This window comes from Macaca thibetana, chromosome 1 (genome assembly GCF_024542745.1).
Source record: "Macaca thibetana thibetana isolate TM-01 chromosome 1, ASM2454274v1, whole genome shotgun sequence".
Lineage (NCBI taxonomy): Eukaryota > Metazoa > Chordata > Mammalia > Primates > Cercopithecidae > Macaca > Macaca thibetana.
The window spans coordinates 163,155,784-163,172,328 of NC_065578.1; the positions used below are offsets into that span (position 1 = coordinate 163,155,784).

General features: G+C 43.6%; 1 protein-coding gene across 3 annotated transcripts in view; it reads right to left on the minus strand.

The window, feature by feature from the left end:
- NR5A2 (nuclear receptor subfamily 5 group A member 2) overlaps positions 1-16,545 on the minus strand; it is a 148,169-nt gene that overhangs the window by 122,432 nt on the left and 9,192 nt on the right. Inside the window, exons 2-5 of one of the 3 annotated variants that reach the window (XM_050782329.1) lie at positions 13,580-13,717; positions 9,467-9,585; positions 7,745-7,886; positions 4,466-5,112 (exon numbers count right to left, since the gene is read on the minus strand). In XM_050782329.1, coding sequence (XP_050638286.1) covers positions 4,466-5,112; positions 7,745-7,886; positions 9,467-9,585; positions 13,580-13,717 — 1,046 coding nt within the window. Of the gene's footprint in view, positions 1-4,465; positions 5,113-7,744; positions 7,887-9,466; positions 9,586-12,434; positions 12,522-13,579; positions 13,718-16,545 lie in introns of those variants that run through there. The other 2 variants (XM_050782350.1, XM_050782340.1) reach the window with 2 other exon arrangements.

Consider the following 16,545-nt stretch of genomic DNA (forward strand, 5'->3'; position numbering starts at 1 on the left):
GCGCACTGGGGGGGGGGGATGAGGGAATGCACACAAGAGGACTGCTTCTTTGAACCTGAATCTACCAGTCCCAGTTCTGCCATTCAGTAGCTGTATAATCCTAGGCAGATTACATTCCCTTCTGCCTCAGTTTCTTCATATGTAAAAAGAAGTGGGGTCAAATGATCTCAAACATCTCTTCTAGTTCTGAAAAACCTTGTGATTTCTAGGCAATAAGTATCTTTTGATGCACATCTGCTGTTGCAAAAGCTACAAGTTTCAGAGTATTAATTTCTTCTTTCTCAAGCCATTATTTTGGATGAAGACCAGAATTGTCCTTTATAAGTGTGTTAAAAAAACAGAGCAGCTCACTTATATGTGTCCTCTACCCTTTTCCCTTTCATCTTCCAGCTCTGAAATTCCATGGTTTCTATGAGAGTTGGGGAGTTGTAATTTCCTCTTTTTCATTCCAATATTTTGAATGAAAACCAGAATATCTTTTTTTACACCTTGTAGATGTATAGAAAAACAAAACAACCCACCAAATTTCCTGGCCCTACTGTTCCCTTAACTAGCAAACAAATGAAATCGGTATTCTCTTTTTTTCCTACATGGTAGAGAGTGTAATTTGTCCTCAGAGAGTGAGCAAGAGGTCATTTCAAAATTGCCTAATTAGGAGCAAATATGTGACTTTTCATCTTTGGGTTTTAGAGGTATAAAAAAACTGTCCAATAAGTATATCACTTGATAGGTAATTTGCTGTGAAGTTACCAAGAAAAGGACAGATATTTAATGAATAAGACAGGCACAATGACTCCTGTCTGTAATCCCAGCACTTTGGAAAGCCAAGGCAGGAGGATTGCTTGAGCCCAGGAGTTTAAGACTAGCCTGGGCAACATAGTGAGACCCCTGTCTCTACAAAAGTAATTAAAATCAAATTGAAAAAAAAAAGAGCATTTATCTTCCTAAATGGTATTTTTAAATTACAACCTTTACAGAAAGATAGGGTGGGGACTCAGACTGTGGGTTTCAAGGATGTCTTATAGGCCATGCCAGGAGGAAGAGACCTTTTTTTCAGAGTTATTATCCTTAATCGTAGCAGGTAGGCAATGCCAATGGATGGCCGATAAAACCTCCTCTACAGCAGCAAGGTTTCCTGCAGGTCATGCCTCATTAATGGGCCATGAAATCAATTTAGTGAGTCGTGACCAGAATTTTGTAAAAAACAAAAAATAAATTAGACTAAATTAGAATACATAGAAAACATCAGAGTGCATCACTTGTAGGTTATGTACTATCTGGTGAAACTTTGGTTTAGTTGTGTGTATGTGTCTGGGTGTTTGTGCATCTCTGTGTGTGTGCGCCCGTGTGATGTGTTTGGTATGCTATGTCCCACCCACCGTAAAATACATTTCCTACTGCGGGTCACGGTTAAAAAATTTGAAAGCCACAGCCCTACAGATGTCTCAAGGTTGGCTTCAAATGAGTTGGTTTGCTTTCTGACAAAATAAATTTATAAATGAAAAGAAAAGGAATTCTTCCAAATGTCAATAGTCACCTCCCAACTTTCTACTGAAACTATCCTTAAGTCTTTCTGAATTCTACTCTTTGTTCACTGAAAAATACTTGAATCACTCCTGTTTAATGTAAGCCAAAGGCAAACTGTGAAGTGGGTCAAAATTATCTTTCTCTTCTGGGAGCATCTCCCACCCCTTGTAGATGACCCTCATGTTTGTACTTTTTTCCTTTTTCCTTTTTCATAATTTATGAAAGACTGATAAATGCATTAAACAACACCATAATTGATTGAAAATGCTTTTATATGCCCCATTCTCAAAGATATTTATATTTTAGCCAAATATTTAACCTCATGCTATATAAAAAAGCTCACTGTAAAATTTATCTGCAGGAGGGAAAAGAGAGGAATAGTGGAAAAAGCAAATCTTCCCAGCCCTCTTTATGCCTTACCTGCCGATAGCTATATTTACTTCATAATGTTTCCTTTTTACATAAAGTAATATGCATTATTTCTTTCCTTGTTGATTTGTAAAATATTATTTTTTTCTCTGCAGCTGTCTTTATTTTTTAAAATAATTATTTATGAAACTGTCTTATTATAACTCTGAGAGGAAACATGTTGCTTTATTCAACGTTATATTTACCTTATACCCAACTTACCACTTGGCCAATTTCAGGTCCTTAATTAGTACTGATTAAAAACTTAATTATAATACAATCATACTACTCTATAACACATGTAATAGTTTTTGCCAATGTTAAACTAAGAGACTACAATTGCATGTTTTTGATCCTGAATATAAAAATTATGTAGATTCTGCACATTTTTCATAAAACAGCAATGATAATATCAATTTAAAACAACACCACTGCCGGGTGCGGTGGCTCAAGCCTGTAATCCCAGCACTTTGGGAGGCCGAGACGGGCGGATCACGAGGTCAGGAGATCGAGACCATCCTGGCTAACACGGTGAAACCCCGTCTCTACTAAGAAATACAAAAAATAGCCGGGCGAGGTGGCAGCGCCTGTAGTCCCAGCTACTCGGGAGGCTGAGGCCGGAGAATGGCGTGAACCCGGGAAGCGGAGCTTGCAGTGAGCTGAGATCCGGCCACTGCACTCCAGCCTGGGCTACAGAGCGAGACTCCGTCTCAAAAAAAAAAAAAAAAAAAAAAACAACACCACTTATTGAGTATGTAGTATATGCCATACTCCCGTACTGGGTACTTAATCTACATATTCTCATTTTCCTTTGAAAACCTCCTCAATATAAGCACTGTTACATCTATGCTCCCAATACTCCTCCACAAACACCACATATGCAAGTTACACATGAGAAAAACCAAGGCTCAGAGAGTCTAACAACCTGCCTATGAAGACATCATTATTAAGGGGTTAAGATAGAGTTCAGATCAAGTTCATTCGATTGTAAAAAGTCTGTGTTTTCCTCGTTTTTACATTACCTAACCTTTCAACGGTATCTAAAATTATCATTTAAATTTTCATTTTCAAATACTTTACCTGTTCTAAGAAGGACACAGTTTTGAATGTAAGAATATCAGGAAAGTGTTGGCGTGGTTTGTTTTTTCATGAAAAATGTTCTGATTATCATAAAGTGGTTACAGACACTAACACATACTCGGAAAAGATCTGGCCTAATTGTGCTAACACAGTGCGTTCTGCTTGCCCTTTGCAGCCTGAGGTATCCTTCAGCCATTTTTAAGTGTAGCAATAAAGGACATGGGAATAAAGAGCTGGATGTGTCCACAGTCTTAACAGCGTGCTGATGGAATTTTATCAACTTATTTAGGTCTGTTCGGGTAACTTTTTTGCTTCCATGTACAAAGAGCAGTGCTTAATGTAGACTGCTATGAAAGCATTATTTTCCATTTGCATGGCTTCCACATTCCCCAGACCATCTACTTACACAGACGATATTTAACAGTAACTCTTAAAATTAAAAGTCGGGTTTGCATTTTCCTTCTCTCAGAAATTTTACAATCAATCTCCTGTCCTAGGTAATCACAAGCTACAGATATTTAGCAGCCACATCTCTCCCTGTGACAGCAAAAAGAAGAAATTGATTTTGTGACAAAATGTACTTGGAAATCAAATCCAAGACTCACTTTTAAAATAGGAATGAAACCACTGACTACCAAATGTGTTTTGGTAGCCACTCTTAGATTCCAAACTTCTAAATAACTTTCCCACATTAATTCAGACTTAAGTTTCAGGAAATAAAATAATTATGAATTTAAACATAGATCCCTATACAAACAAGTACTATGTTTACAATGTACCAGTCCACTAAAATCAACAAGACATAGATTATGAGAACTACAACCGAAGCCAAGTAAACTAGCACTCACCATTTGCCCATTCCCCATCCAATGACAGTAAACATCCTATTGGAATCTGCTCCGAAAACAAAGGCTTTACCAACCTAATGTCAAGGTAAACAGTAGTAAATACCTACTTGATACTACTAACCAGTGGTATCATTTTCATTCCTTAGAGTCTAAATACTACTAAATGTTGGCATTTTTTCCTTTGAAAGAAACCTTCAAGATGACACCATTATAACATAGCTCTTTACTTGGTAATTTTTAAGGAAAATCGTTTACTAGGTGCTATTTCACATTGACACATTGACTTGAAATGTTTTAAGCCACAAACCATCTGAATTAAAAGGAATACAGATATTCTACTATTTGGGAAAAAAAGCCCGAGTTTCCTGTACTTTATGTTAAATGCCACCTCCCTAAATTAAGAGCTACACAGAATCAAAGCCCCATAAAGTTAAGCTGCCATAGTCCTGAAGTCAAGGTAATAAAATTACGTCTACTCTGTAAATCATACAAAGTAGAAAATTAAGGAAAACGTATTTTCAGCACCAAGAATGTATTAATTAGGAACATAGTTAGGTCTCTCTTAAAAGGGATACTGTACGTTGTAACAGCTGGTGGCATACCTTAAGTTCTCTGAAGAAGATACTACTTCTGGCCCACTCGACAATGGAGAAGAGAGTTTGATCTGCCATTTTGCACATAAGCCCAAAGGTGCTCAGCTTTTCGTGCTTGCTTCGGTTAGCCTGCTCTTGCTGCAAATAAGCCATGATTTTAGCCTGGACTTGAGGCTCATCTGGCTCACACTTCAAAAGTTCCAGTATCAGATGTGGAATGCTTGCTGGAGAGCTGGTCTGGTAACTATCCATATACGAATAGCCCATTATGGACTCGGGTGAGCTGGTATAGGGGTCTGGGTACTCAGACTTGATGGCCCGGCTAGGAAAGTGGCCATATGTTTGGTAACCTTGCAGGCTGCCGTGAGGGGGCATTGTCATGCTAATGGGGGATGTTACAAAGGGACTTCTGTCGTAGTCTGTAGGAGGCAAGGCAGCATGGTTCAGAGGTAGGCCTTTGGAGGCAGAATGGATGTTTTGAATTGCAGAGGAAATGGTCAGGTCAGAGGGCATAGCTTGGATCACCTGAGACATGGCTTCCAGCTTAAGTCCATTGGCTCGGATGAGGGCTTTCTTCTGTTGCTTCAGGGCCCTGTCTCTCTTGTACATTGGCCCAAACTTATTCCTTCCTCCACGCATTCGGTCGGCCCTTACAGCTGTTGGGGGTGGGGTGGGGGGAAGGAAGGAAAGGTATAAATAAGGTGCAAATTATTAGCATTCTTCAGATATTTAGAAATGTAAATCGACAAGAAGTGGTATGTGTGTGGTTGTTTTCGTTACAATAGCCCACAAAGATTTCCCAAAAAACCATGTCCTCTTTATTTATGAATTCCTTCCTCCAAGTGTGTGTTGTCATCAAAAAAATATTTTGACTACGTAGGGACATATTAACCCTTTTGTGGACTGAGAAGAGTTCATAATTTTTGTTAGACATAGAAATATTTCACATAGGCCTGGTGCAGTGGCTTACACCTGTAATCCCTGCACCTTGGGAGGCCAAGACGGGTGGATCACCTGAGGTCAGGAGTTCAAGACCACCCTGGCCAACATGATGAAACCCAGTCTCTACTAAAAATGCAAAATATTAGCCAGGCGTGGTGGTGGGTGCCTGTAATCCCACCTATTCAGGAGGCTGAGACAGGAGAATCGCTTGAACCCAGGAGGTGGAGGTTGCAGTGAGCCAAAATCACACCAATGCACTCCAGCCTGGGCAATAAGAGCGAAATTCCTGTCTCAAAAAAAAAAAAAAAAAAAAAAAAAAAAAAGAAAAGAAAAAAGAAAAAGACAATAAATATTTCACATTGCTAAGAAAGAGTATCAGTTGTTCTACTAAGAGTATATGCTTTTATTATGCCAGTTCCTTATGGAAACCCAAACTGCTTTGGGGTTTTCTTTTGCAGGGGTGTGGAATTGAGTTACCCATTTTTGGATTAAATTGTGAATACCTTCCCACAAGATACCTTCCTCCCTGAAAGCCATTTTGGCTACCTTGTTGCAATTACAAAAGGGTTGGGGACATGTTCTTCTTGGAAAATCATTTTCACCTGGACTTGATGAGCCCACATCAGATGACGACCAGTTACTGCTTTTAATTTAAGTAGAATTGGACATAATTAAAACAAACTCATTTCAGAAGCTGTCAAGACAGTCTTTGGCCACAGTGGTGTGTGGAGTCTGCGGCCATGACTAATAAGTTAGTTAGCAGTTCCCTCTAAGTCCATAGTGGCCAATGGCAATTAGACAGAAACTAGAGACCTTTGATAGCTTGTGACATATTGAACTTGCTGGAGGTTAAGTTTTTCAGCTTTTTATCTTAGGACTAGTATCACATTAAAAATTTATTGTGAATTCTAGGTATACAGAATATTGCACAAGATTATAAAGAGTTTTTCATCTGGATGATAATTTATTGAATATTCAGTTGTTTCATATCACTCCTAAGGAAGCATGAGCATGTACCACAAGTGATTTACAATTATGAAAGCTTAATTTAAAAAAAAGAAAGAAAGTTTAATTATTTAAGGTAAAGAAATGCAGCCTTATTATTTTTGTTGAAAAGGAATTAAATGACATGCAAAATCACAACATTTACTTATCTTCTGAGTCTCTTACTGTAGTAAGCATCTACCACAATATTTTGCTATTTGGGAAATAATAGTGATTGATAATAAGAAAATTAATAAGCATCAATTATTTCCTTTCATGATCTCTTAAAAATGATACTGACATTAACAGTCCTCATAATAACCAAAGTGGCTACCTCTATTCGGAAGAAGTGTGTTAGCTATTCAGCAGATTTATATGATTTTTTTTTTTTTTAGTATTTCTATCAAGTATGAGTTCCATATAACAGAAAAGTTCCAAATAAAAATAGCCTGTGCCTCATTGATCAAATAAAATGCACTCTTGTATCTAGCACCATCGGTGATATGTATCCCTTGTTATTGCTTTATTTGCAGTATATTTAATCCATGAAAAGCCAGTAGGTCAGAGGCTAGAAAGCAGCAACATACCATAGTAGTACATGAACTACAAATTATTTACAGCAGTCACATATTAACTTTACTGGCTGCCAATCTGTACATTGTAGTATAGGGTCTGCCCTTTCAACAAAGTTCAAGTGTGGTTTTTGAGGAGCCACTTTCTTGTTCTTGTCAAATCTTTGCTAATGATTTAATAGTTCATTATTTTTCATGTTTCCTGATTCTCAATTTTTTATTTTGCAGCCTCAGTCATTATCTTTTAAAAAAATACATTTCTACACTACCAAAAATATCCTACATGAGAAACTCCTTTTCACCATTAAAGGCTTTAACTCTTGCTTAAGAATCATGAAATTAGTAGTTAACACTTATGACAAGCACACCTATTTTAAAAAGGATTGAAATCAAACTTTTCCTAGGGTATCTTGATTTAAAAACTTAAAGGATATTTTACTTTTAATAGTTTTACAAATTATTCTTGTTTTCAGTTGGATTGTTTTAGTCTTATTTTCATAACCTGATCTTTTTTCCTTTTTTGTGTCAAATGAATCTGCTCCCAAACTAAAAAAAAAGGGGTGGGGGGGGGGAAGACAACTAATATTTTAAATTTTCTTCCTAGTAGATGTCACCATGATTAAATGAGACTCAGACTATTCTGCAGACGAAACAGAGAAAGATCTTACAGTATTGTCAGTAGTGTTAAAATGCTAGGAAAATAATGTTACCATGCTATAAGTACAATGTTGTTTTAAAGTCCATGTCGTTGGAGAGTTTTAATAGGCAGTAGTCTTTAGAAGAATCTTACCTTCTAGCTTCATTCCAACACTTAGACATTTTTGAAAACGACAGTAAGGACAACGCTTTCTCTGTGTTTTGTCAATTTGGCAGTTCTGGTTTTCTATACATGTGTACCTTTTATTATTTTGGACTGTTCGCTTAAAAAATCCCTATAAGACAGAGAAAATAGTGAGACGTATTATAAATCTAACATCCATCTTTTCCATTGTTTCATTTTAAGAAAATCACCAGTAAATCCTTTCATTGCACTATTTGAGCCCTTATGTGGTTCTGTGGTTTATTTTACATTTCAGCAACATCAACCTTCCCAAACTGTGCCAGGCCATGGTGGAGATTTTTCTGGTATCAGTTATATTCTTGAAGAATTAAGTCAAATCTTGGGGAGATTTGGCTACACACCATTTCATCCCAACAGTCAGAAAAAATACAATCTATATTGATCAATTTTTTAAAAAATCTGTTTTCCTATTATCCCACGTGTTCCAGATAGGGGTACTCATAAAGTTCTGGCATTGTTTTTAAGTAGTCTGATATAATTTCAGTGATAAACCATTGAAAAATGCCAGTGGAAAAAACTGAATAGCAAAACACCTCAGAATTTTTTTTTTTTTTTTTTTTTTTTTTTTGGTTAACAAATGTCAACACTGGATAGTTAAAAGCAAAAGGATGTAAAGAGTAAAATGGGAAAATGCTCATAATTCCACTGGAATACATTCAAATATAGGGACTGTTTTTAAAAAGGCAAAACTAATGGAAAGAAAAAGCATGTATCACAGATAGCTGAATTGTAGCACACAGGGTATGTGCTTTCCTTATATTTTATATAAAAGAGTTAATCAAAAGTAAAATGTGTGGCTTTATAATATAATAAGAGCTTTACCAGGATAGTATTCATATTTAACCTACTCGCCACAAAGAGAAACATTCTTACTTTGTTATAGAGAATGGAGGGATTTTCCTGGTGGTGGTTTAAGTAATTGTACTGAGTTTTCCACTTAAAAACAAAAACAAACAAACAAACAAAAAACTTTGAAAACTAGTGAATACTGAATTTACTGGGAATATATTAAAAAGTTCTGAGATAAATTCTTAAAGTATAATTTATATTAACAATATAGCATATTTTACATATTAAAATCCATGTATTTAAATAGGTTATATGATATATTTGTAAAAATTATTATATTAAAAACTAAAATCTGATTTCTTGGTCTTTATGATATAAATTTCAAAAAAATCCTTAAAATTATTTTGGAATAAATCAAGATGAAATCACACAGTTGGGAATTTAGGCTTTTATGTCTGTGGATAAAAAATGTTTAGACTTGTAGCACAGAAATACTCTGAAGTTAAAATGTATTTGGGAAATACTTTGTCATATTCCCTCTCAAGAACAACGATGCTTTAAATATATATAAGTCAAGCAAAATCAATATTTAGGACCGTTAGAAATGGAAGTCTTTCTACAGCTGTATCACTTTACTACAATGAAGTATTTTAGAACCATGAGACTGGCAAAGTTTTCTAAACAGCATAAATTTCTTTGCCTTTTGAACTAAATCAGACACACACTTTTAAGAATCATCTCCCTAAGACTTTCTTTTTCCCTCTTTGTCATTTTTAGTTGAGTCTTTAAAAAGGAAGCCTAAATTTAGCTTAAAAAAAGTAATCCACTGGTTTATCTTGGTGTTGGACATTATATTTTTCAGGTAGCAATGTGTGAGCAAACCTTGCAGCTTTCACAGGTGAGGAGCCCATAATGGTACCCAGACACTTTATCTCCACACACGGGACAAAGCTCTTCCAGATCTTCATCATAGGAGTAATTCACCATTTTAAATTGAGACACTGAAACAAAAAGACAAATGTATACACATATTCAATTAATTTACATGTAGGTGTTAATCCCGCAACAGAAAGCATTTTGGTGATTGCTGGGCAAATATCACATGGTAAAATATAAAATAAAAACAATTTTTAGCAAGGTCTTACTGAACTGTTTTTACAAGTAAAACATCTTTTGCCATCCATGAGCATGCACCTTATACAATTCCATGTGCCACAAACAATTCCAACTTCTTCTATTAACATTTTAAACTGACCACTTTTAAACACAAGTCTCATAACTCCACAAAGCAACAAATAGAGAAATGAATTGCATAAAGTAACAGTTTCGAATTTCTTTTAAATCCCTATGAAGTTAAGTTCCAAAATGTCACCTTCGCCTAAGGTAGAGAAACAAGCGCAGGCTTTATTCCCTCCCTCTTGAAGTGGTTTGCTGCAAGTGCACCTTGCTTACAGAGACAGCAGCACCAATTTGCAAACTGTCCGACAGAGAAACTGAAGCCCCAGAAACCCGCTTCTCAGGAGCAGCCCACTTGAACTAAACAACCTGAGGCTCCCAACGTTCAGATCTGTTAGAATAATCGAAACATTCAGTTCCGTATTGACAGTACTTTTCTATTCTGGATACTTTCATCTCCTCACGTTTGAAAATCTGTGAAAATAAAAGGAAGGAAAAAGAAAATAGAGGACGCCCGTACGGGGAAAAATACCAGAAGAGTAAAAGGTACACGGGAGGGTTTTGGTTTCAAAGTATTGAAGCCCTGTAATGAACCTCACATGTTTCCGATCATCATAGCAAAATATAAACACCTCGAGATCGCCCTGTTAAAGTTAAACAGAAATCAGGCCGCGACGACGCGCGGCTCGGCTCACTGCCGGGATCGGGTAACCAACCGCCTTGCTCCGGACGCAGACCCGCGAAGGCGTCTTCACAGCTGAAAAGATGACAAACTATGCACAGGAAGGGCAGTGACCAGGAGACCCCAGGAAGTGCCTGATCCGGTATTTCCCGGAGACTCCACATCCACACAGGTCAAGTATGGGAGCGCCGGGCGCGGGTGGGCGGGCACCCGCAGGTCTGCGCAGCCGGGACCGTGCCCGCATTCCCCTGGGCACTCTTCGGCCAAACCCGTGGACGCACCAGGCTCTCGCCCAGGCTCTACCTCCTGCTACCCAACGGCGCACAAACACGAAGCCGAGTTTGTTTTAAGTTAATCAGTGGCGTTTGCAGGGGGTGGGGCAGGTGGGGGATGGGAAACCCACGGCCGGACAGAAGTTTCCTCTGATTTGTTTACCAAAAAGGAAAGAGAAATAGCCCCCACCCCATCGCCAAAGTCCTCGGCCACAGTATCGCCGCAGTGATGACTTATTCTTCTGAAAATAAAGTTTTTTTTTTTCTCTTTGGTTCCAGAGCGCTTCGGTCGGAAAGGGCCGTCGAGGGGGTCACTTGCAGCGCTGCGGCTCAGGACTGCGCGCAGACCCGCGGAGTTGACGCGTCTCTTCCTGGGACACAGAGCCCTAGGGTGGCGCTTACAGGGGAGTGAGTTAACCAGAGTTTGGGAAAATTTCGAGAAAAGAGGCTCCAGAGGAGGCAGGACCCTGCTTTCGTGAAATATTAATAAAGGGATGCTAGGCGCGGTCCTCCCAGCAGTACCAGCCTGAATCCCAGCTCCAAGAGACCCCCGCCTAGGGTTTTAGGAACCTGGGGGTTTGGGAAGGGCCGAGGGTTCAGAAATTCCTTTATAGCCCCTAGACATTGATCGCTCTCCTAACAATCGCGATGACAGTCTTGAGGCATGTTTTAGGAATAAGGCGAACAGCGCACTTTCCCAAGTGTGATCTTTTCTACCTCCCCTTCCCCCAACAAAGTAAACTCTAACTTTACACCAAAGGGGCACAGACAGGTAACTGCTTTCAGAGGGACTCCGTGCCTACCTCGGGGACCCGACATCGAAAAAAGACCGAGGGATGAGGTAGAAACCCTCTTGAAAAAACCCAAAGACAGAGGCCGAGTAGGGAGACGCTGCTGTGTGAGGCCTGGGCACCTTTCAGAATTTCCCAGGTGCCCTGGTGCAGCCGACGTAGGCGTTTGGGGAAGCGAACCTATCGGGGCAAAGAAGCGCCCACACTCTTCCCCAGTTTCGGTCTAGAGAAAGAACGGACGGCGGTGCCTTGGAAAGCTGGGGCCTCAGAGAGGAGCACAAAGTTCCCTCAAAGTTGGGCGCGCTGCGCTGTCCCGGGGCTAAGTTGTGAATCGTCTTTCTGGGCTCCCCCACGAGTCGGACTACGGAGGCGTCCCAGGTGGGAAACAGAGCAAGCAAGAGAATGGGGTCCCCATCCCCACGGGCTCCTCCCAACAGGCAGGCCTCTAGTCTCCGACGAAGCCTTGCCCCGCGCGTCCCATGCTGATTTCGAACCATAGGCTGAGGGAGTGGCGACTTCTGAGCCCAGGCACCAAAGAAAAACTACTTCTCTGGTTTGGGGGCAGTAGGTAGTGTGTACAGAAGACCCCTCTCGAACTTTCCAAAGAAAACGTTACCAATAATATTTCTCTCTCCGCTCTCAAAATAAGCCTCTGGTTTCTCCCGCCAGAACAAGAAGCAGAAACTTCCCTTTTGGAGCCAAGAACCGTGCCGGCCTCACCCAGCGACCCCAAGGGTAGGCGCTCTCCAGAGCTGCCGGCTGAGGCCCCCAGCTCAGCCTCCCCGCGCCACTTCCCCGATGCCTCACACTAAGCTGGAATTCCAGGTGCCCAGAAGAAAGCCTGCTTTGGACCAGCCGGGTTCCCATAGCAGCCAGACCCACAGGTCAGCCTCTGGGGCCTCAGCTCCCGGGGACTCTCACAGCCCTACCTAGAGGCCTGGAGAGACCCCAGGATGACCGATGGGGTAACGGATCACACCCGCACGGCGCACGCCCTCCAGCTACGTATTTTCCCCTCCGCGGTAGGGCGACGACAGGTCCCCGGGCCTGAGCGCCCGGGCGCGCCGCCCACTCAGCACCGCAGAGTGCACAGCCCTGAACTCTGCTCTCAACACCTCCCAGCCCTTTCAAGTTCGCGCAAGGGGATGGCAGGAAGCGTTCCGGGATCACAGGCCCGCCGGCCCGCACATCCTGCACCCTGGAAGGGGCGAGGATGGAAGAGCACCGGTGACTTTTCCTAGCATTGTTCCCTCCCCGGCCCAGAGCAAATGAGATAAACTTCTGAAGGGCTTAATACAAGCCAGATCTAGAGTTGCTATTTTGGAATGCGGAGAAAATATAGCCAGCGGGATTTGTTTTTTGTTGGCAATCAAGAGCTGGGAAAACGAATGGGACTTCCATATTTTCAGATTTCAGATTTTAAAAAGGGGCAATAAACGAACCACTGCCCCCCCCCCCCCCCCAACTCACTCAGCACTACGCGTACAGGGGATGGGGTTGGGGTAACTTGTTCCCTTCATTTCTGCCAGCAGTTTTGAATTGTCCAAATCCGAGCTGGCTACGGGTGCCTCCTGGGCTTTTGGGGTGGTCACATGCATTCTAATACCGATAAGACAATCCTTTCGGGGGTCACCTCTTTCTGTAGTTGACTCTCCTAGACTGGGTCGCCTCCCTCCACACAAGAGTACTGGTTGAAGTACCACACAAACCAATTCCAATGACGGAGAACCTGTTCGGGCGTCCAGTGAGCCGTTCCATTTCTTAGAATGATCTTACTATTCTAAAGTACCTTTAGCCTGAAGCTGCCCTGCTTGGGTTGCCATAGAGCTGGAAGCCTCTCTTTCCTTAATTAGAAGCGGCCAATTAGACGTTGCTTGGACAAACCTCTGCCCCACATTGTTCAAGAGCCATAAACTTTTATGCCTGCACCTGGGGAGGGGGCTTGACTCCCGCGCCTGCGAGCGCCCAGCGGGGCTACTCCCGCGCCCGCGCGGGGCGGGAGGCTGAAGCCTGCAGGGCGAGCCCGGGGGTGGGGAAGCCGCGGGAGCCGGAGCGCCGCGCGGCGCCTCCTTACCTTGCATGTTTTCCGGCATCTGGCCCTGTTCCCCATGCGATCGAGCCAGTCCCAGGGCTTCCGTCTCCACTTTGGGCAGCATGACAAGGCGACCGCGGGCGGGGACGGGGGATCCGTGTCGGTCCGGAAGCCCAGCACCTGGACACGGGCAGCACGGATTCAACTCCGGCGAAAAGAAGGAAGGCGCGACCGGGGTGCCCGCTCACCCAACACTCTCGCCTCGCCAGAGCGTGCCTCCGCCTCCTCGGGGCTGCCGGGCAGGACCTCTGAGCCCTGTCCGGTCTCACAGCTCCGGAGCCGCCCCCGAGCTGCGAGGAGGAGGTCGGGGTTAAGAAAGGAGGCGAGGAAGGCAGCTTCCCGGCACTCTGGCTCGGCTCCGCAAGGGCGCAGGAGGCGGAGGTGGCGAGGACGCAGCTGCCCGGGGCGCGGAGCGGTGAACCGCCGAGCTCCCGGCGGGCAGCGAAGGCGACCGCGGGGCTGCTATTGCCGCCTCGGCTGTGCCGCTGCCACTGCTCCCGGACGGCTCGGGCGACTCCTTCCCCTCCCTCCACCGCCCGCTGGCTCTGGATCGGCAGGGGTCTCTCTCCTCTTTCTCTCGCCTCCCTTCTCTCTCCCCTCCTCTCCGCCCCTTCCCCCTATCACTCTCTGCCTCCCTCTCGCTCACTATCGCCAAGTGTGGAGTTGTGAAGTTCCAACCTCCCTCTCCTGCCTGGTCCACTCCCCGCGCGGGTCCGAGAACGGCCCTTCCCAGCCCCGAGGGTGACGGTGCTGGGAAGGACGGGGGGAAGACGAGGGGGAGAAGGAGGTAAGTGGGGCCAGGGGTAGGGGAAAGGCTGGATTGAGGGGTGAAGACAGTGAATGGGGACGCGGGTTCCCGACTCAGGTCGGACCCTAGCCGCCAGCCAATAAGGATGAGGCTCAGGCTCCAGTCCCAAGGCCTGCCCCAACCTCTTCACCCCGCCTCGCCCCCTCCCACCCCACCCTGGCCCGGGGCGGGGGGGATGTAAATGCAGCCGGGTCTTACAGCTAGTCAGAAGCGACCTCTGTCTGAGCGTGGCGGAGAAGGAGAAGCAGCCAGAGCGGCAATTTCCTCCAGCTGAGGGGAAGCAAGAAGGGATGGGGACGCGTGTGGGCGTGTGCCCTAGCTAGTGTGTCGGATGAGGAGATGAAGGGGAGTCAAACGCCCATTTAAATCACTGAAAGGAGAAAATTCAGCTGAGCGTTCTTACGTGCAGAGTTGGTCCGCGGTCAAGGGTCCTCCAGCTTCAACTCCCCAGGGCACTGAGACCCTGGAGAGGCGACACGTGGGCCCCGGCGCCCTGAAGGGGCCGAGGGTCCTGGCTCAATGAGAGGCGGGCCACAAGCCAAGAGCTCACTCATTAGAATTAGAGGAAGGGGCAGCCACTCCTATTTCCCCAGCCTGCGCCCTAGTCCCTTCGCTTACTTTTAAAAGACCCTGGACTGGAGCCCAAGATCATCTAAGCGACAGACTTTCCAGTTTTAGTGACCTGTGTTTCCACACAGAATACAAGGATCAGTCCAGGCTGTACTTTTTCATTCTGTTGTCTGATGGGACCATCCACTTGAGGCCGAGGCCCAGCATTTAAAAAATGTTTTGAAGAACCATCTGTTATGCAAGCTCTTCGACCACCAGCCCAGCCGCATTTTCAAAGTTTTCAGATCTCCTCCCAACAAGATGAAAAACATTCTTTCCAGCCTCCTGACTGCATGCGAAATGCCTCATATTCAGGGTCTGCTGTGCAACGAAGTAATTATCAGAGTCCACCCACAAGGGGGTGAATTTGAATCTCAAAAGATCTAAGTTTATTCTATTTGAATGGTATAGAGATTACACATTGAAACTGCTCAGTCCGGTATTTGGTGAATTGGAAATTATTTCAATCTTTGCAGTGCATAATTTATATAAAATGGGTTGTTTATCACCCACTCACACCTGGCAATTCAGGTACTACTGACTCTCTTAACTGATTTGTCATTTTGCTCTTTAGTATATATTCAGGATCAAAGTTATTTAGGCTTCAGCTTTAGTAGCAACTTCAAGTTTCATGGAAACGTTTAAACTTATGAAGTCCTGTCCATTAGTTTGTATGGAGAAGTGGGCTGAAGTTGCCAAAAGCTCCAATTTTCATGATAGTATCAAGTATCACTGTCACCACATTTCAGTATTCCTGGTTGTTTTAAATATCACTGAGAACTAAGAAAATAAAGAAAGGGAGTTAGTTTCAGGGCTTATTGCAGTGGTTGCCCTGCTTTGCTTGTGAACTCTGAAAATCAGTTTATTTCAAAGCCTTAATTAAGAAGAACTTCCTCCTACAGCAGTTCGAAGAATTTATGGGGGCACTTATGATACAGCACCTTTCCCAGATCCTAGCCTGGCAAGCATGCAGGACTCTAGACCCTTGGTCCTAGAGGAAGCCTCCAACCCTGTGTGTGATGGTGATTTCACCTCTGCTTGGTGAAGCAGGGGGAAGTTAGGAGAATTGAAAGAAGTTGAAAAAGGGTCTGACAGGACCTTGAAATTGTAGTGTATCAAGAAACCCTGCCTTGACTTGAGGCTGAGACTGAGGCTGAGGCTGATCTAGTGAGGCAAGCTTTGTGACCATGCTCATAACGCCAGCTGCCAGGGCCAGAAGGGACTTGCTTAGGCCACACTAGCGACTTCTCGGTCCATGCCAGTGTACCCTCCCACCACATCCCCGAAAGATGGAAGTGGTGGTGGCAAAAGGCCAGCTGGCACTCATTTATCTCTCCACAGGTAGACTTTCCAGGAAAGAAAAATCCTCACAAAATGGGAGGGGTGCGGGAGGGAATAGTGGCTGGGGACGGGGTTTTAAAAATCCATGCTTTAAAAAAATTCACGGAGGAACTTATATCACGGAGGGAAGCCCTTTCCTTTGCTTTGAAAGTCTAGTCCAGGCCGACACCTAAGCGTAGCAGCGAACTGG